The following is a 21380-nucleotide window of genomic DNA, read 5'->3' as shown; positions in this document are numbered from 1 at the left end:
AAATTGGTGGCCCAACTGGGCTTGTGGTAGTGGAGAGTTTCTGGCAGACTTGCTGCTGGACATCTGTTTGCTAAAAGAAGTTGGAGAGACCAATGAAGCAAGATTTCTTTCTCTCTCTCTCTCTCTTTCTCCATCCCCAGCGTAAAAATATCACATATATACTGCATTTCAAAATTATTAAATAAAATCTTCTCTTTTCCTAAATTGGTTGGAGTTGAGTTTCTTTTGCTCTGAATTTCATCCAAATAATGAGGACAAATTTCTATAAACCTAGTAGCTTAGATGAACCAGGGGGTAAAAAAGACACTTAAGGGTTGGAATCAGGAGGATCTTTCAAGTGTAGGGCCATTTGACATCCTGTGGGCCATGGGGAATTGGTGAATGACATTTTTAAGAATCAAAGAGATAAATTCAGTTTTGTTTCAGGAACATGTCTCCAGCAGGGGTGAGTCAGTCTGCCTCTCATTCATTAATTCTTGTAAATATTGAGAAAGCACAACTTACTCAGTAGAGGAAAAGAGAAAGGGATGCATATTTTGAGACTATTAATTTCCTTTGAATATACTAGGAAGCAGTTTTCCTCCTTAGCAACTAAGATCATTCAATTAGCAATGAAAATTGCATTTTTCTATGTCAAATAATGGGGTAAACACTTCAAGGGAATGTCACTCACACAGCAAAGCCCCCACAGGTAGCAAGACAAGTGTCACAATTAGTATGCAGGTCAATTAATGCAGGAAACAGAACAGACACAATAGGAATGCTCTTGATGTTTTTCTCCACCCATAATTCTTTGGCTGGGGGAGCAGCTCTTCTCTGGCTTATTTAATTCTTTGTAATCTTGGACTGGAAGTCATTTTGTCTCGGCCTAAAAGTCTCAACCTTTGGCGACTCTTATAATTTCTAAAAGAAGTAATGCCAGGCTTAGCAACTGGTCTAAGGCCATGTACCTAGTGCTAAGGTGGGGCCTGCCCTTACAGTACAAAGTGTGTCCAGTACCCACCAGGAGACACCACCAATGCCCTGGATGCTGAGTCACACACCAGAGTCAAGCCTGTGAGCTGAGCCTGGTGAGCCTGGTGGCCTTGACAGTGATGGCCTCTGACCCTCTGTTTTCTCTACCTGAAAAATAAGTAGAATCGTAAAATACAGCCCAAGCTAAAGAAAAACAAAGATGCATAAGTTACATGCAATGATTCAATACTCTTTAAATAAACACCCAATCCATACAAACCATGTGCATGACAGACGCGTTGAGATCACGGACATTCCACGTTCCTTCTCTTAAGATTGTGTCGCCCTGGCATGCATTGTTATGGACATGGTTCTGAGCTTTCAGAGGTAGAAATTTGGTGGGAGAAAAATGCACTGAGTGAAGACAGCAGGGATGTGGTCATTGTGGCAGTGGAGGTGTCTGTTTGTGGCACTTTTGTAGCAGGAAGGACAGAACCTTAAATTATCCCATGTGCTGAGGTAGTGCACGGGAAAAGACTGGAAGTGGGAGTGACATCACAGCATTTTTCAGCTTCATCACTCAGGCAGGTGGAGGATGGGTTGACGGAAGCCCAGAGTATAACTGGGGAGACTAGAAGGTTGTGGTCATGTGCGGTGTGTGGGCAGATCTATTTCTCTCTATTCTCTGTATCACACAGCATGACGTTGTAAGGCCTTGCCATCTTATTTGCAGGTGGGTTTTCCCCTGCACAGGTGGACGACTAGAGGGTGAGAGCATGAGAGAAGCCCAGGCATCCTCCTCCCTTGTTTGGGCAGTCAGTGCCTGCTGCAGGCTGCAAGCCCTCCACTGCTATTTTTCCAAATTTAATCCCCAGAACCTGCCTGGCTTAGAGCTTAGGGCCCAGGGCTCTGTGACAGTACCCTCCCTCCTTCCCCTCACTGTGACCCTTCATCTCTGCCTTCTGGGATGGCTCATTGCCTTGTTTCTTCCTCAAGAAATGCATCCATGTCACTAATTCCCTGTGCTAAGTCCCCTTTACTTGAAAGGCTCAGGGTAATTTCTGCTTTCTGCCTGCATTCTGAATTATTCAGAGGCCAGTGAATTATCCCAAGAGGACAGTGGTGATGGATTGGGACAGAGAGATGAATCATGAAGATTTTGAACTTCGGTAGATGTGGGAATGAGAGGGAGGGAGAGTTGGAGGAAGATTCACAAGAGAGTACCTGCCAATTTGCAAATAGATCATGAGTGGATAAGGACTGAAATTTATTCAACCAGTGCCTGGGGCTTAGGTGGCTGCCTGTGATTTATTTGTGCCTTCATATCTGTGATTTCAACCTCAAGTCAGGAAATATGAGCAAAAATTTCTGCTTTCAGCACCAAGGACAGCTCCTCTTGCACAAAGTAGCATTTTTATTGCTACAAAAAAAAAAAAAAAAAAAAGCCAACCCAGTAATCTATGTATCTCGATGGTGAGAAAGTCACATTAAAGAAAACTTGTTTATTATCACAGAGAGAAATTTGGTTTCCATATCGAAATGTTTAGAATTTCCAAGTCCCCTTCATGATAGTGAAAAGGAAGCAATGTCACTAAAGGTGAATTCTAATGGCCACCATCTCCAGATGGTAATGTGATTTCCATTTCTTCTTATTCACAGACATCACAGAGCATTTACATCTGTGTCCCTCTCCTAACTTAAACCTGTCCCATTAGAACCTAAACCTATCCCTAGCATTGACCTAAACCTCTCCCATTAGAAAACTGCTGTGTGTGGCTGCTGGGTGTCTCTTCTCAAAGCCATTCATTGAACTACAATTAAGACTGCACTTGAAGTTCTTTGTTATAAAATTCTGGTTCAGATGGTTCTTCAAAAATTAAAAATAGTATTACTGTATGATCCAGCAATTCTACTTCTGAGTATGTACTCCAAGTAATTGAAAGCAAGATCTCAGATCCAGAAACAACTCCATTATTTATCAACATATGACCAGACAAATCAAGTGTGGTATATATCCACACAGGGGAATATTATTTGGTCTTTAAAATGAAGGAAATTCCAACACATGCTACCACATTGACGAACCTTGAGAACAGTAAGTTAAGTGAAATAAACCAGCCACAAAAGAAAATACTGTATGATTCTGCTTACATACAGTACTAAGTAGAGGCAAATTTAGAGACAGAAAGCAAAATGGTGGCTGCCAGGTACTGAGTGGGGAGGGGTGGGGGAATTACTGTTTAGTGGTAGAGAATTTCAGTTTTGCAAAGTGAAAAGTGTTCTGGGTATTGGTCGCACAGCATTGTGAATGGATTTAACATGACTGAACTATTGTACACTAAAAATAGATTAGACTATAAATTTTGCTATGTGTATGTTATTATTATTAAGAAGAAATATGCTAGCTCAGCTTTCTCACTTCATACTGTACTCAGCTATAAAGCCACTGAATGCCCACAAAGTGCCCTGGGCATCCTGCATGAGCAATGCCCCAACCAATTATCAGAGAAAGGCCAGCCCCCAAGCAGAGCACACGCCCTGTCTACTCCACACAGAGGTGTCTGTGTCTCCCTGGGACACCACCACAGGTCATTGCATCAACCTGGGATTTCTCTCTCCAAGCACCTGGAGCTTTCGTTATTGTCACCTGTGAGCACATCTCACCTTCCCCTCACTGGGCATGTAGTGCTTTGAAGGTTGGCATGGCTCTGCCCCAATTCTGTGCCCAGAACGTGACACTGAATCTGTTCTCTCACAGTAAAATTTTCCAAATGGACAAGTGTCCTTCAAGTCTTTTTTTTTTTCCAGGTAACTGAACTGTGGCTGGTTTGGCCAAAAGAGGTTTGGGAACAGGTTATCTGAGTTTCCATCAGAATGCCCTTCTGATCTCCACCACAAGCCTTTCCTTCTCTTCATCTGTAGGGAGGGGAAGCTGCTCCCCTTCATCCTGCCTGTGGTCAACCTTCCACACAGTGGTCAGAGGGTTCTGTAAGAAGCAGCCAGCATGCAACTCTGTTGAAAGCATAGATCAAATCATGTCAGTCCTTTGCTGGAAACCTGACCACAGCTTTCCACTCTCTGCAGGTAGAAGCTGAGGGGAAAATCCCATTACCCAATGCCTCACCTGCTCCCTGGATGCCTACACTCTCCTGTTGTGCACACTGCTCCAGCCATTGTTGTCCCCTTGCTGATCTGAGACTTGCCAAGCACTCCCATCATGGAATCTCCACACATTATCCCTGGACTGATACATATCCTTTCTCACTCAAGCTTTCTGCTCACATGCCCTTGTGTCTAACTGCTTTCTATAAAACAAACCAGACCTCCACCTGTGGCCCTACTTCTGTTGTTGTCACATTTCACAACACTTATCCTCACCTGACATTTGGCATGTTGGTTGTCTGTCTCCCTCCATTAGAACTTACACACCAAGAAAGCAGACATTTGATCAGTCTTCACTGCTGCATCCTTAGCTTGGCATGATGTAAGCTCCTAGTAAGTCACTACTGAGTGGATGGGTGGATTAATGGATGGATGAACAGATGAACAGATGGATGGTTGAGTGGATGGATTAATAAGTGAATAGATGTATGGATGGATGGAGGGAGGGAGGGAGGAATGGAGGGAGGGATGGATGGATAGAGGGATGGTTGAATGGATACATGGATGGGGATGGATGGATGGACAAGTGGATGGATGAATAGATAAATGGATGGATGAGTATATGGATGGATAAATGGATAGATGGATGGATGGATAAACATATCAGCTTTACCAAGATTGCACAAGATTTGTGGACTAGGCCAAAGGAAGCAAGCCAAGGTTCCATGATATGAGTCACCAACACATAAATTTAGAAAATATGTACCATCTCCCTGTTTTCTTTCCTCATTTCAATGAGGACTTTAAGAATTATTTCAATAATCCTTCTGTCAATTGTTACAAGAAGAAGTCCACATTTCTGACCTTGTACTCAAGATCCTGCACTAGGTCACCCGAAGCAAGCACAAGGATGGCACTTGTTGGTCCATGAGTCAGTCAGACCCTTTCTTGTGTGAAGTCCTCCTTTTTGAAAATGTTTGCAACCTTCTGCACCTGTCAAAATGCTGTTCAGACCAAAGTGCAGCTGCTCCTTGAACCCAGGCCAAGCATAAAGCATGTACTATCTCTCACTTCTTGGAACTCTCAGAGCACTTTGATCCTACCTCTGTCTCTTAAGAGTCACATCCTTCTCCTTTCCAGTCCTCTATTTTCCTCACTTTCACAATGGGGAGCGGGAGGGAGGCTGCACTGAACTGCAATAATATACATGCAGCCAGGTGTGTGTTTCTGTGTGTGTGCGTGCCTATGCATGCATGCACGTGTCTGTGTGCATGTGTGTGACTTGGAACACACATAGTAAGTGATATTTTTAATGACCAGTAGGCTTCTCCCACAAGGGCCGAATCTTCTCATGTGCAGAGTTGTCTTTTTGTCTCAATGTCTCTGTCATTAACACCCAAGTTTGGAAACTTTCTCATTCGATATTGTATATCGAATGACTGGGTGAACAAGCAAAAGATTCCACTCAGAGAAGGTACTCAGAGCTGCAGAGATCACAAGAATAACGCTTTAGAAATCTTGGTGTTCTCGCTGCATGCTGACACTTCCAAAAACATGTCCCGATTTCCTGATGCTGCATTCTTGGTCTTGCTTCTGAGCAGCTTCTGTAAAACAGCCTCTAATTTATTGGATCTTTGTAGATACTTGTTTCCTGCTTTCACATTCTGCTCCCAGACTTCATTCCAGTTTCACTGACGTGAAGTTGAGACCCAGGTCCCTATTTCTGAAATTTATTATCTAACATAAACACTCTCTACCCAATTGCAAATGCAATTTGTACCCGGGACACGGAACAATCCCTTTAAAGAATAAATTGGATTCTCTTGTATCTCAGTTCTCTGTCATCACAAAGCCATAAATTCTCAGAATGCCTGGAACAGAAGGGAAACCGAAGCTCTGTGCTTCAAAATAATGAAGTTGCTCCTGAGACTGAACTGGAATTTCCATCCTAAATGATGCTCCAGCATGTCTTCAATTTTTTTTCCATGTGGCGATTTCTTTCTGGTTGACATGACCCCAAAACCTCAGGGTAATTAAGAAAGACTGGCTAAAGTAGTATTTCTTTAACATGATGGGAATTGGTCATTTATTTTTGGTACAATGGAGGCGGAGATAGGTTGGGGAGTTGTCCACAATATGAAAATAGGTCACACCAGCTTTATCCTGTGTTTAGTCATCATTATTATTTTATTATCGACCTTATTGAGGGCTTAGACTGTGATGTTCACACAACACAGATGGCTTCAGTCCATCCTCACATGTCCATTGTAAAGATGATAAAACAAAGGCAGGACAAGGTTAAGCTGGCTAAGGGGCAGCAGCAGGATTGCAGCCAGGTCGTCTAATCTAAAGACTGAGCTTCTCTTTTAGGGGGAGTATTAATCACGCTTTGATTTTCTTCATTGAAGGGATGAGATGCTCATGAAAGCCAATTTCAAACAGAAAAAGAAAGAAAGGGAAAATACATGAAATCTCCCTCCAACTCCAGGGCTGGGAAAGTGCTTCTCAGGTCTTTTCTTGACTAAGCAGACATTTCTTTTATATAGTCTTGCAATTTTATAAGCTACAATTTTCTCTCGAGTTTGTAAAAAGAACCCTTTGCACTCTGGCTGGGTGTGATAGACAGTACTATATACAGGTGTATTGGAGTCTCATGGTCTCGTAAAAAGATGTACATAGTTTATGAAGTCAATTCCTTTCTTTAGGCTATTTCAAAGTTGCTGGTTATCATGAACAATGCTATAAAAAATAACTTCCTGATAAAATTTTCTAAGCAGGCTGGACCAGAATCTTAAGCTTCATTCTAATAAGTTAAATTAGTGGGTCAGAGTGCATGAATATTTAAAAAGTGCTTCATTTTTTATTGCTAAATTCTTATCCAAGAGGGTTTTAACAACTTCTACTGCTACCAGCAAATACACCTCCAGGCTGCTCAGAGAACATTTTTCTGGAGCGCTTTAGATTACAAAATAGCCTCTGTTCCCAAAAGGCAAAAACTGATGGAGACGTCATCACCCCGACAAAGTCTATTTGGTCCTCCATGTCCAGTTTCACCCTTGCTGTTCCATATCCCACAGCACTGTGAGCTTCTCTGAGCACATCCCCAGTCGACTGAGGTGGTCACATTGCTGTCTCCTCAGGCCAACTGTGAGCCTATGCAGGTGCATAGGAGGGGCTTGTGCATTCTTAGGAGTGTCAGGGATTTGAAGAAAGGACCATGATTTAAGTGTGTGATGCAGTTTCCATTCTGTTGTCTGGCACACAGTGCTTACTAAATGCTTACTGACTGGCCAAATGTGACCCTTCAGAGAGGATGTGGCCCTGCCAACACCTTGATTTTGGACTTCTGTCCTCCAGAATTGTGAGAGAATGAATTTCTGTTGTTTTAAGTATCAAGCTTCAGGTTAGGTGAGGTCTCACCTGCAAAGCACTTAACACAGAGCCTGACACATGTAGAATGTTCATCCACCAAGGACGGATCCAGCATCTTAAAATTTGACGTGTGTCCAACTGCATATTCCAGATAGAGCGATTTCCCTTCTGCATCAGCTCACAACTGTGCACAGAAGAGAACAAAGCCAGGATCTCCACCTGGCTTGGTTACTGCTTCCTTCTCACCTCTTCCCCACCCATGGGTGCAAAGTGACAAAATGTCTGTGCAAGCCCCTGTGGGTGTCTACTGTGTTCTTCATTCATGTTTGGTATGTTAACATCTTAAAATAAAATTGTCCAAGGGGAGCTTCAAAAGGGGGTTGAGGGAGACAGTCTAAACCATTTGCTCTAAGTCAGTGAAAATGCTCAAAAAATGGGAGCACTATCACTTATTCTTCATTTATAACATGCATACACATTACTTACTTAAAAATAAGACCTAGGCTTAAACCTAGTTATAGTGCCAGAGCAAAAAATACTTCTCTGTTTTCTTATTGTATTCAATAACGTGATAAAAGCTTTATAAAATAGCAATTGTATACTTATTTTTAGACAATTTTGTGGAGAAATGGGAAGAGTCTTAGAATGCTTGCATAGATGTGATCATTGCATAGGTGACACTGGTAACTAAAGAGAGGTGCAGCTAGTGTTCTGGGATTAACTTAGTATTGCTTCTAGTGGGTAGAGGGGAAAGTACTTCTGACAAAGGTTTTGAGGAAGGAATGGAAGAAGGAAGGAAGGGGGAAGGGAGGGAGGAATGGAGGGAAGGAAGGAGGGAAGAAGGAAGGAGAGGAAGGAAGGAAGGAAAAAAGGGAGGCATGGAGGGAAAGAAAGAAGGAGAGAGGGAGGGAGGGAGGGAGGAAGGAAATAAGGAAGGGAGGGAGGAAAGAAGGGAGGCAGGAAGGAAGGAAGGGAGGAAGGAAAGGAGGGAGGAAGAAAGAAGGGATGGAGGGAAAGAAAGGAGCGAGGGAGGGAAGGAGAGCAAGAGAGAAAAGAAAGAAACAAAAGAAAGAAATGAGGAAGGAAAAATGGAAAGGCTCAGATAAGGTCCAGAATTCACTTTAATGATAAAGAGAGCTTCACACATGTCTGACTCATTAAGCAGATTTTCCCCAAGGCTGAATCCTCCCAGTCAACAATGCCAGGCAAAGCGTTCACTACCCACACCAAGATTCCTGCACAGGGGAAAAAGAATACAGTGGATGGGTGATCTTGACTGAGACCATCAGTCTAGTCACTGCTGTGTTCAAAACACTGGGCAGTGGTTGGTGTGAACAGCTTCTTACATATGTGGGTTTCCACATGGATGGCTGCACTGTGACAGCCCATCTACCAAGACTCAGAGCAGCCTTTATTGTTCATTTTCTGATGAATGGTGGTTTAAGGACATCTTTATCTGTTAAAAGAATCACAAGTACATAATGGAGTGGAATGAAAGCTTGGAGAAATTCTAACTTCAGACATAAGACTTCAGGGAATTCAGTGCTTGTGCCAGGCTCCCTCGAACCTGCCAAACTCTGCAGAGACTGGCCCTCTGCTGTCAAGGGGGTATTGGTGCAGAAAAGTTCCAGAGAGCAGTGCAGGAAGTACATATGGACTTCCTGAATGTGAACTTTTATTTTCAAGTAATTTTGAGCAAAGCCTGCCCTTCCTTTCCTCATTATTTCTTCAATGGTTGAACAAAGATCTAAGAAGTGCTCCCTGTGCTCCAGGCACTATTAGGTGTGAAGATGTGAAGAGGAACAGGTAGACAACGCACCTGCCCTTGGGGAACTTGCACATGGGTAAGTTCTTTCTCTGGCTGTCTAGAAACAAGCAACTCACAACTAAGCCATGACCAGTTGCAATTGCCCATCAGATAGAAGCAGAGTGCTCTGGGAGTGCAGAGCAGGGGGCAGGGAGAGGAACCTAACTTAGATAAAATATGGCCACAGATGCCCTCCAAAGAAGTGGGGTTCTTGTCTCTATTCTGGTGCTGTCTGTAAGCTAGCTGGATGAGGGTTTTTGAGGACGTGCCCCTGGCACATGTATCTGGGAGCAAGTGTGGCATAGGAGGCCTCTCATTACAAGTCAGACTGCATTTTGGCACCTGATTCACTGCTTACCAGCAGTGACCTTGGGTTAGACTGAACCTCCAGGAGTGTCACTGCTGCATCCGCCCCAGTAGAGGCAGAGGCAGGTAGGCATCCAAACGAGCCTACCTGTGCATGAATGCATGCAGGCTCACTCGCTCATATGGGCACTTTGCAAACACGAGGCAATTTGATAGAAGAGCCATGTATCTCAGTGGTTATCAACCTGGTTTGAAGCCCCATTGGGCACCGAATGCCTGGTTTGAAGCACCCTTCCATGAGCTGGCAGTTGTGAATCCTAGGGCATATGTGTTTATAAATAATGTATTTATATATGGTTGATATATTTATGCATACATGAATATGTCCAGGTGTGCATGGAAACACAGATACACACACATACGTAAAAGTAGGGTTGCTACACAAGACAATGATAGACACATAATAACCTTGATTCCTTGTTGTGGTTATTTATTCGGGTTTGTATAACCTGCTCCTTCTGGATGCCTAAGGAATCAGCCCCAAATGAATTAGCACTTTAGGGTTTTCAGAACGGCCACTCTCTATGACAGACTGAACTACATCACTCCTAAGCATCAACCCATCAATAAAGGAAAACAGACAGGGGCCTTTCAGACGTGCCCCTGCCACACTCATCAACTCCACCCGGACCTCTCAGTGCCTACTGCACTCCCATTCTCTGCGCTGGTTTCAGATTTTCCTATAAGGCACGTCCAAGAAGGCAGAGACACCTTTCCCTTCCTGGCAACTCTGCCTTCCCCTTCCTGCTCCTGATTGGGAGCCTGTCCCTCCTGGGACTCCCGCAGTTTTTGTCACAGTCCTCAGCCTTGGTTGCAGTCATTTGGTCTGAGGATGGGGCCTTTTGCTCCTGGGAAGCTGCTCAGACACAGGACAGAGTCTCCCAGCAGCTCTCTCCACGCCTCCCACGCTGCCTGGCCCAGATGGCAGTTGAAACAGTGAAGGGGTGACTGGAAAAGCAGAGTGGATGGTTTTGAATCCACAGTGGGGTTTCCTGGCTTGTACACCATCCAACTCACCAGGCTGTGTCCTGAAGTACCTTTTCTAAACATCTGTAACACTACCTGCAAAGGCTGGCGATCCATCATTACAGAGTGACACCTCCTGGTTTCAAAGTCAAGTTCCCCAGGGGAAAGAGAAACATGGCAGCCGGGCACAATTAAGTCCTTTGCAAACATTTTCTCAGTATTTGTGTAACAGCCCAGTGAAGTAGGTGTCACTAGGTCATTTCACAGATTAGGAAACTGAACTCTAAACCTTATAAATAGATGGAGTTGAGTAACTTGTCCAAGTCCACCAAGAAGGAAGATAAAAATCCTTGGAAATCCAACCCAGACATGCATTTGCCCAGTGACTCTTCCTTCTGTGTGCATTCACCACGAAACAAACACCATTCCTCTGTAGGTGTAGGATACAGCATTTCAAGTGCCTGGTGCAGTAGGGGCAGGGGTGTGAATTCAACTGTTGAAATAGTGAAAACACTGCACAGGATCAGCGCAATTCCTTTGGATTGTGTACAGACACACAGAGTTTCAAATTTTACAAACGCGCACATAAAAATGGGATTTAGGAACCACAAGGGTGGGGGAGAAGATGAGAAGTCATTGTCAGCACCTGTAATCCTGGAATTGCAAAGGGGATTCAATGGCAGTTCTGAGTTTTCCGGAGAAACAGAACCAATGAGACCCAGAGGCATGCAGGAGAGGTTGGTGACAGGACTTGCCTCATGTTCGTAGGCAGGCTGGGAAGGCCCACCTTGTGCCCTCTGCAAGATGATCCCAGGACAGCTAGCAGGGTGATTCCCTGAAAGTCCAGAGACCTGAGAACTGGGGCACTGATAGTATCCATGGCAGTGTGAGGCTTAAAGAGCAACATCTCAAGGGCTGGAGAAGATGTCTGTTTCTGCGGAAGTGCAGAGAGTAGATTCACCCTCCTGTCACTTTTTTGTTCTGTGCAGGCCCTAACGGATTGCTCATGCCTGTCCACACCGGGGAGGGATGTCTGCTTTTCTCTGTCTACCTGCCCAAGGTCTGATCGACATGCCCAGAAGTGGTCTGTTCAGCCCTCAGGCCAGCCCATGGCTCTGTCACATGGGCTCATAAACATAACAACCACACGTTTCTTAGTGAGTTAAAAACAAAACTCCTGAAGCTACTGGATAGCTTCTATTCTCCCTGGTGGGCTTAAAATGGAAGGACAGATGACCCCCACTGAAGAAATGTCTTTGAGAGTAGCTTTAAAACATTTGTTGAAATCTAGTGAGACGGGTCCAGCCAGCTGGGTTCCTAATGTGACAATTCCATTTTCTGCCTGGCCATTCCTAGCCCTGCTCTGGGAAGTTGGCATCTGACTCACAATTGATCATGACTCGTGTCTGCTGCAACTGGGGAAGATGGATTGTTTATTGCACACAGGGCAGGCACAGCTTTGATGATGCCTGAGCAGTACCAGTATGCCTGATGGGAAAAGAGCTCTTTCCTTCTGGTACCTTCAGAGCAGCCTAGCCAGCCAACAGATGCACACTGCACCCTGGCAGCCTTCTTGACCAAACAGCATGGTGCCACAAGCATGGTGCCCACAAGCAGAGCACCTGTGTCCCAATGCTAGAAGAGCTAGTGAGCAAACTGTGAGCCCTCAGTTATTCTCTGTGTTACACTGAACACGCCCTGCTCTGCTGCCACTGCTACTGTCGTCTCCCCCTCCTCCATTCTGCTGTGCTTGTCACTGTCATTGACTCAAAGTCACACCTGCAAATATTCAGAGGGCCAAATAGTTCTGTAAGCTTTGTTATAACATGGCCACAAGCCTTACTGCTTTCTCCCCATTCATCCTTCTCCATCCATGCACCCCATTCAGGTTCTGATTCTGCCACTGAACTCCTGTCTCTCCACTATAGACTTTGCCACTTTTTCATTTCAGGTTTTCTCTGCTGGCTATCTCTGTTGTGGAAAGTGAGAATTTAAGTGGCTTCTTCACCCTTGTCCCCAGAGACACACTCACTCATCTCCTTTTCTCAATGGAGCGTCATTTTTGTTACATTAATTTTCAGGTAGTGATGACACTGTACTGTATCCGGAGACGGCCCATGTTGTGCTATGCATGTTCAATGTCTCGTACAACATTTTGTTCCCTAGATTCAGTAATTGTCTTGCTTTTGTCGTGTGTGGGGGTGTCATGGGACTGGAACTCAGGGCCTAGTGCTTGCCAGGCAGGTGCTTCACCACTCCAGCAATGCTCTCCACCCTTTTTGATTCAGTTCCTTTTTGAATAAGATCTTGTGTTTATGCCCAGGTTTGTCTGAACCCCTAGCCTCCTATTTATGCTTCCTGCATAGCTGGGATGACAGGTGTGAACCACTATGCCCAGCTTTTTGTTGGTTGCGATGAGGGTCTTGCAAACTTTTTGCCCAGGCTGGCCTCAAACAACTATCCTTCTGATAGCCACCTCTCAAGTAGCTAGGATTACAGGTATGAGCCACCATGCCTGGCTTGTCTTGCTTTTTTTATTATTGAGTTTTAAAAATTAATTTCTCACTAATTCAACTTCAGATTCTTTAAACAAGCCAAATCCCTTCTTGAGGCAGCCAGAAGCATCTGTAATTCAACAAATCCCTTCTCTAAACTGCCAGATGCATTAGTAATCCAATCTTGTCAGTTCACTCTTTCTGAAGGAGTCTTTCTGGGAGTCTTCTGAGCCTCTCCAACCAGAACTGGTCATGGTCTATCCACCATGAGCCCCTCCTCATCCACCCAAAGACTTCCCTTGCCTCTCTTCTTCGCTGGCTTCCTTTTCTTCCTTCTACATTGAAGGATCCACTCGTGGTCTAGCACTTGAGAGATGGTGTGTGCAAGAGACATGTGCAAGGGATCTGGAACTTGTGGCAGAATATTCCCTGTTACTCGATTAGCACATCTGCCCCACTTTCTAGTGTTTGAAGAAACCCTTCAGCCTTTATGGGCAATCGCTCTTCTCTGGAGGCTTATCAGATCTGAAATTTATTTTGGAGTGTGTCTGTTTTCTACATGGTCCTGAGCTTTGAAGAGTTTCATACAGCCTGGAAACTCCTCTATTTCAGGTCCGGGGGACTGTCTTTATTTCATTAATGACTCCTTCCTTCATGTCCCCTCTCTTCTCTGTTTCTCATGTTGACATGTCTGGACGGAGCCTCTGACTACCCCTTCATCTTTTTACTCTATTTTCTGGAGAGTACAGGGATCTTGTCTTCCAGCATAGCTAATGTTTTCATGCTCTTCATTTGTGGGAGCTCTGAGGTTTGGTCTTTAAATAAACAAATGCCCTTTCTTGTTTACACTTGCACAATTCTTCCCTTATCCCTGTGAAAATGCAGTTCATGGTTATTTTGACGTTCCCAGACTCCCTGCTTATTCTTAGCTTTCTCACCATTTGATCGTAGGGATTTTGATGTTCACGTTAAAAAGTTTCCCTAGATATCTGACAATCCTTAGTCATTACTGATCCAGCTGGGGTTGGTGATGGGCTAGTGTGGCCGTGGACTATGAGCTAGACACTAAGGTGTCACTGGCAATCTCTGACATCACTGTCTCTTTCCTTTGGCTCAGTCACATTCCCACTGAAGTCACTTCAGTTTCCTGGCCAGGGGACGAAGACACAGAGGCAGATTCTCTGACCCCAGGAGGGGTGGGGAGGAGCTGCTTCAGCATTCAGTGGGTCTGTGTTTCGATCATCTTCCTGCTTTTACTGCTGTGCCTCACCAGGCCACAGGTGACGTCCTTCACACTCTCCATGTTGCTTTCTTTGGGGGACTGACCTTGTCCCCTGCCTAGTGGGGAAGGAGCAGCCATTGTGCCATGTCAAGACGTCAAGTTGGGGAAGATACCTGTCTCTTCAGCATGGAGAAGTCCTCAGCCGATTTACCTTCCTTTAGCCTCTTTTTCACCTCCCCCTCCCTTCTGTAGAAATTGGTGACAACCCCAAGTCTCTGGGGGCTTCTTTAGTGTATTAGTCTTGATTCCCCTTTAGTGACAGCCTAAAATTCAGTTTTTGGTCTGCTAAGTGATCTATCTCTCCACACCTTCTGTCCAACACCCATGAGGCAGTGTGATAGTCTCTGTTTGCTTTTTTCTGTCCTTATGAATATGTTTTTCAAACATTCCTTCCTGTCATTTCACTGGAATTTTAGAAGGGAGAAAATTCGGGTGTGCACGCACCCACACGTACACACGCACACTTAATCTACCTTCACTACCTAGCAGACAAGTTTCTGCCTTTTCCACGCCTTTCAAAGCTACATATCAGCAGCAGACGAGGCAGGAACAGTGCAAGGCCAGGGGTGAATTTGTTCGGAGCCCCTCACCCCAGCCCCTCTCTCTGTGGCCAGTGAGAAGATATCATTAATGAAACCAGTGCCTTCCATGGCCTCTGTGGAGCTCCTGCTTCTGCACACAGAGTCACTTTGCCCACTTGTGATAGCCACGGTGTTGCTGGGCATAGGGAAAAGACACCAGATCCCCCGGGACACAGCAAAAGCTCTGAGGTTTTTCTCCAAAGCCTGGAACCAGCCAGGAGGCTCCCTAGGGGGGACTCTGACACCTCCAGTGTCCCACCCTGAGCCCAAAGGATGGGAAGGAAGACAATGGAGTCCCTCACGCTTCCAATTCCTCAGTGCGACAATGCTGCTGGGACCCTGCTGACCTGAACAGGAGGGGCAGAACGTCCTCCTTCCTACACAGCCTGGAGCAGGGAAGCCAAGGCCACTGCCAGCCCTGCACCTGCAGCACTGGGTAGGTGCACTCGGCTTGGGCAGTGAGGTGTGCTTTCATCTGCAGAGGACGTCGAAGAGACACTGATGCTGTTCTGCCTGTGTTGTCCTTAAGCACTGCCACTTTGAAACAACGTGAGGGACCGAGAACATTCTTCCCACGGCTGCAGACTGCCCTTCCCGCCCCCTGGGCCACCATTCCCACGTCCTGCCAGCAGCTGTTACCTGTGGATGATGTGGTACCGCTGCAGGTACTCCAGTGCCAGGGCCAGCTCACAGATGTACAGCTTCACGGCCCCCTCTGTGAAGTGCACATTCTGCTGCAGGTGGTAGCGCAGGTCTCCCCCCAGCAGCAGGTCCACCACCATGAACATGTCCTCTTCGTCCTGGAAGGAGTACCTAGGAGCACATGGGACAGAGGTTAGGGTGGGGGTGCCTCCCATGAATGGAAGACCTACGCCCCCATTTCACAGGAGGGCAAACTGAGGCCCAGAGGGGATGCTGCTGTTGTCTAAATCCTGGTACTGTGGGAGGGGAAGGGACTGGCAGAGGCCTTCCAGTCCCACGCCACCTGCACACTGCTCTGCCGGGGTCTCCCCATTGCTTCCATAGCAAAGGCCAGCAGAAGCACCCAGCGCCAGTTCCCAGACAGACAGACAGATACAGGTTGGGCAGTGAGGTGTGCTTTCATCTGCAGAGGACATCAAAGTAACACTGGCTTTGACCCCAACGGGTCACTTCGGCTGTCCTTAGACGATACTTTCACTCCACGTTGCTATACTTTGGCCCAAAGGCCCGTGTGATGCAGGCTTTCCCCAGGCTGTGGTGCAGCTGCAGGGTGAAGCCTTTAAGAGGCGGGGCCTAGTGGGAGGAAGTTAAGTTGTTGGGGTTTTTTGGTGGTGCTGAAGTCTGAACTCAGGGCCTTGAACTCTCCAAGCAGGTACTCTACCACAGGAGCCATGTCTCCAGCCATTCTGGTTTTAGCTTATTTTCCAGACAGGGTCTTGCTTCTTTGCTTGGGCTGGCCTTGAAATGCCATCCTCTGATCTCCACCTCACAAGTAACTGGAATTACAGGCATGAGCCACTGTGCCTGGCCAAAGGACAAGGTCTTAAAGAGATATTGGGATCCTGACCTCCTCCTGCCTCTTTTTTTTTCCCAGCTGCTAAGCCAGAAGGTGTCCAGGCCTCCTCTGCCATGTGCTTCTGTCACAATGTACTGTCCTATCACCGGACTAAAGCAACAGGGCCAAGAGAGCATATACCCAACAATTCCTGCCTTCCCTGTACACACAGTTGCTCCCCAACAGAGCCAGCTCCAGAGCCCTTCCTGCTGTGAGGCACAGAGATACCCAGGTCCAGGCATTAAGGGAACTGGCAGATCCCAAGCCACAGGGAGAGGACATGAAGAGGAAAACCAAAATGCTGCCACTGATTGCCTTAGCTGAGCTCCCTTGGACAGCCACACGTGAGCCACCAGGAACACAAGGATGTCCTATAGCCAGCTGACACCACACGGAGCAGAGCTGTCCTGCTGAGTCCCGTCAGTCCAGAAAAGAGGGGATTAAAATATTTTGGTGTTTTTGACGCTCTAAGTTTTAGGGTGGCATTTCATTTTGTTTTATTTCTGAAGCAACAGAAAACTGATACAGTATAGAATTCACTTTTTAAAATGCATTGAGTCTTCCTAAGGACAGAAGAGCCAGGCATGCACCCTCTGAGATGTCGTTAAGCAAGTGCAGTCAAGACATCACAAAATGCTGCCAGGTTCCTTCCGGGTTCCTGGATGTAACAACAGAGCCACGTGACGCAGTCCCAGAGTTACCAACTATTACCAGAGGTTCTTCGGCCTGTGTCTGAGTTCTTGGGATGGCAGGCCAGAGTCAGGCAGGCCATCCCTTCACTCAACAGAAGAGGAAGCCGAGGCCCAAAGGGAAGCAAGGACTGGGGGAGTCAGAGCCAGGGTGGGGACAAGAGCCCAGAGCTCCTAGGACTGCACCGTCATGGCACATGCATGGTGTCTCAGCCACCTGAGCGAGCAGCCCTGCGGAGGGGCCAGATGTGTGATCTGGTCACAGAGGACTGAGAAGCCACACGCTTACAGGTGGGGCATTCTAGAACCTTCAGTGCCACGCAGCCCCAGGCCCCATATTCCAGGGATGGGGGGCCGTGACAGTCCCCTGTGGCTTTCAGTGCCTTCTAATCACGTCTCAGGTGTGACAGAGCCCCTGCCTTGTGACAAGCAGCGGTGTGCAGACCTCGTCCTTGTGTGACTGTGCAGGGCTGGGCATCTTTCTGGGGTGCAGGTGGCATGGGTGCCCTGGGACAGGGCTGTGACACAGGCAGGGGACAACACGAACAAGGCTGACAGGCCGGTTCTCAGCCCATTGCTCACACACCGAGTGAACAGTGGGGAGCCATCGTTGGGAGTCACCATATTGTCACTGACAGACAAGAGAAAGAGAAGGTACAGGCCTGGCCCTCCCTCCCCAAGAAAGAGTGAGGAAGAAGCAACAGCTTTCCACGTGCTGTGAGAGGAGGGGAAGGGGCTGAGGCAGCCGCTGCCCAGCTGCAGAATGGGCTGTGTTCCTTCCAAACAAAGGCACTGGAGTGTCCAGGGGGATGGGAGACTCAGGTGCCCCAATATTGCCTGTCACTGAGTCTGCTGTCTACTTTCTACTGCAATTAGAAGTTGCTGTGAGAAAATCTATGTTTGAGCAGAAAACTTTTTTTACATCATTTTAAATTTTATATCAAAAATATTATTACAACACACAGAAAAGTATATTCTACTTTCTAGGATTTGTTTTTCTGTCACTGGGCCAACATCATTCATTCATTCATTCATTCATTCAACAAACACTTCCTGAATTCCTCTTCCATGTGCCAGGCACTGTGCAAGATCTAGGGGGGTGGGAGCCAGCATGACAGGCTGGACTCTTCTTTTATGGAATTTGGATTCTCATGGAGGTAACAGGTGGTCAGGAAGTGACGTGGGCTATGAAGAAATGGAGTCGTGAGGTTCTGGAAGGGAGCCAGCAGTGGGAAGGGAGGGAAGCAGTGGGGTCCATGTGGGGAGCAACGTCTAGGCAGAGGACCAGCAAGTGCCAAGGCTCTGGGGCAGGACTCAGCCAGGAGCATCTGTAGCAGTGAGAGGTTGGCGAGACCAGGAAGGGCTGACAAGGCAACTGAGGCCCAAGCCAGAGCTCTTGGGCCAACACCTCTGCTCTGAAAGCCTCACCATGACTGATGTTGAAATCTAATCCCCAACATGAGGCTTTAAGAGATGGGACTGGATGGGACTTTAAGAAGTGACGGGGACATGGAGGCTCTGAATAGACATCTGTCTAGCTTGTAGTTTTGGAGGCTGAGAGGTCCCAGAGTGAGGGGTTGCCCACTTCCCAGCATCTGCTGAGGGTCAGCCCACTGCCCCGCCTCTGCTGAGGGCCTCCTTGCTGCATCACAGCATGGTGAGCTCCCGCCACTCTGCGTTGTGTTACAAACTCACTGATGGCACCATGGTCCCCCATGGCTTCAGCTAACCCTAACTAGCTCCCAGTGGCCCCACCTCAAAATACCATCAACACATGACTTTGGGGACTGAGTTTCCATCACAGGAACCTTGGTGACGCAGTCATATCCTAGCAAAACTGGAAGTCACCTGGGACACCTTTTCATGAATTTGCTGCCCCCAAAGAAACCACAGGCACCAGATAAGCCTTCCAGAGATGCGCGGCTTGTGTTCCACAGGTGACAGGCCTGCACATCACACCAACAACCACTGTGCTCAGCACCCCACTTCACAGCGTGTCTTCACAGGGGACCAAGCTCCTTCTGCATCTCTCCAGCACTCTGGAGAGTGCTCGGGGGAGGCTTGCAGACTGGGATGAATTCCAATGCAGAAAGCCAAAATGCAAAAGAGTAATGATTTAGGAATAATCCTAATTCTGTCTTTCTTGCTACAGATCTTCCAACCCCATGGAGACTCAACGATCTACCTGGAGAACAAAGTGACCTCTCACTGATCTCTCTGGGGTTTGTGTCATTGTCCCTCCTGCTCCTTGAGCAAGAATTGTAATTATGTTCTCCGCACATTGTTGTGGAAATGATGGGGGTGGCAGAGGAGAAAGCTGTGCCCATCGTGTGACTCTCACCTGCAGAGAAGCCTGGGGAAGGAGGCTGTGCTGTGGGAGCATGGCAGCTGTGCATGGTGAAGCCACTGTGGGTCCTAGCCGGGCTGTTATCATATGCTAGTGTGAAGAAAGCAATGCTTTTTTTTTTTAAATTCTTAATTTCTTACTTCTCTCCAGAAAAGGATTCAAGTGACTTACAAAATTCAGAACACAACAAAACGAAAAATAAGCAAGTCAAAGATTGGGTCAAAGGATAAAAAGGAAATCCAAGGAAACTGAAATAGGCAAAAATACCTAATTTATGGCCAAAGATCTCATATGCTTGCCTGACGTGACATAAATGTCTCCAGCCATCCCAGCATCCAGAGCAAGTAGAGAAACCAGCAGTTCTGTGACTCAGGGTAGATGTGGAAAAGACCAACCTTTTAGGAAAAGCATCGCTTTTTTAAATTGACACAGTGTAGGGGACACTGTGACGTTTTCACACACACACACACGTGCACTCAATGCGCAATGATCAAATAAGGGCAATTAGCATTCTCACCACCTCAGCCATTTCTCATTTCTTTGTGTCAGGAGAATTCTGAGTCTCCTCTTGAGGTATTTTGAAATACACAATGAAAAGCATGTTTTTTTTTCTTGGGTCTGAAGCCAGAGGGAAATCTCTCCCGCTGGGCGGTGATGAAAAAGACGTCTACATAAAGTAACTGAGCAGTGTAACAAGCCAAACAGGGATTTTTTCAAAATGCTGAGACCAACGGCATTAAAAGCCCCCTGGGAAAAAGCAGTGCCACGGTGGGGTGAGAGCCACGTGGTCTGTGCACTGCACTCATGGTCAGCTTCCCGGTCCCAGGATGCACTTGGAGAGGCAAGAGGTGATGCTCCTCCTGAACACTCACGCTGCCCAGCCCCCGGTGCACATCAGACACTGCAGAGGCTTCTCTCATCTCGCCCTTAGGCCGAGTGGGAGCAGCTGACACTTGGTGCTCACCTGAGCTCGGGACACTCAGGAAGGAGCCTGGATTTGGATGTCACATCCAGTGATCCCCACGCTGTCACTACCACGCACTCGCTCACAACCATCCTCATTCCTGGAGTGCCACCCCTCTGCTCCTGCCTGTCTGTCTCTTCTCAGTTTATATCAAGGGTCCTGACCAGGAGCAATTGTACTCCTTGGGGACATTGGGCAGAGTGTGGAGACAGTTTTGCTATTGCAATTAGGACAACTGCTACTGATACCTAGTGAGTGGCAGCCAGAGAAGCTGCTGCATACCTGACAGCACAAAGGACAGTCCTCACTGCAAAGCCTTCTTGGTCCTACAAACCCATCGTGCTAGGTTGAGAAATCCTAGCTAAGATTGCTGCACTCTTCCTTAAGAAGCCTTCTTCCCTGAGCCTGGAAGACTGGCCCCCTTGGGGATAGGGCAAGATGACCCCTTATGCCCTGTAATAATTAATAATAGTTAACACTGATTGCAGCAGACACCTTCCCAAATGCTTTACGGATGAACTCACTTAATTCTCCCAGCCCCAGGAGGGAGGCATCACGATGAAGAACCTTTGACAGCTCAAGGCTCAAAGAGGTAAGCAACACATTCAAGATAGCACAGCCAGGATGGCAGAGCTGGGAGGTGGCAAGAGAGCCCATCTCCAGATTCCACAGCCTGTGCTTGATGACATAGCACTTTCCTGAGATGGCATGGTGACCATGCCTCTCGGTCGCTTCATCCAGGCAGCCAGCAGACTCTGGGCACAGAGCCCTGGCTCAGTTGGCATCATCTCTTTGGGTTTAGTGCATTGTCTGAGGCTTGTGCACACCCAAGAAGAATGGGTCACAGACTCCCGAAGCAGCCATGTTCCAGGAGGCATGACGGTCAGTTAAGTGTCCTACAGAAGTGGGAGGTGTACA

The 21380-nt window shown here is 47.0% G+C and overlaps 1 protein-coding gene across 15 annotated transcripts in view; it reads right to left on the bottom strand.

Moving 5' to 3' along the window:
• Stk32b (serine/threonine kinase 32B) overlaps window positions 1-21380 on the bottom strand; it is a 331454-nt gene that overhangs the window by 113587 nt on the left and 196487 nt on the right. For all 15 annotated transcript variants that reach the window (XM_074042636.1, XM_020178357.2, XM_074042642.1 and 12 more), the window contains one exon: window positions 15565-15738. In XM_074042636.1, the coding sequence (XP_073898737.1) occupies window positions 15565-15738 (174 nt within the window). The remainder of the gene's footprint in view (window positions 1-15564; window positions 15739-21380) is intronic.

The sequence above is a fragment of the Castor canadensis genome, chromosome 9 (assembly GCF_047511655.1).
Source record: "Castor canadensis chromosome 9, mCasCan1.hap1v2, whole genome shotgun sequence".
NCBI lineage: Eukaryota > Metazoa > Chordata > Mammalia > Rodentia > Castoridae > Castor > Castor canadensis.
The sequence above is the reverse complement of the archived record's forward strand: the minus strand, read 5'-3'. Positions and strand labels throughout refer to the sequence as shown.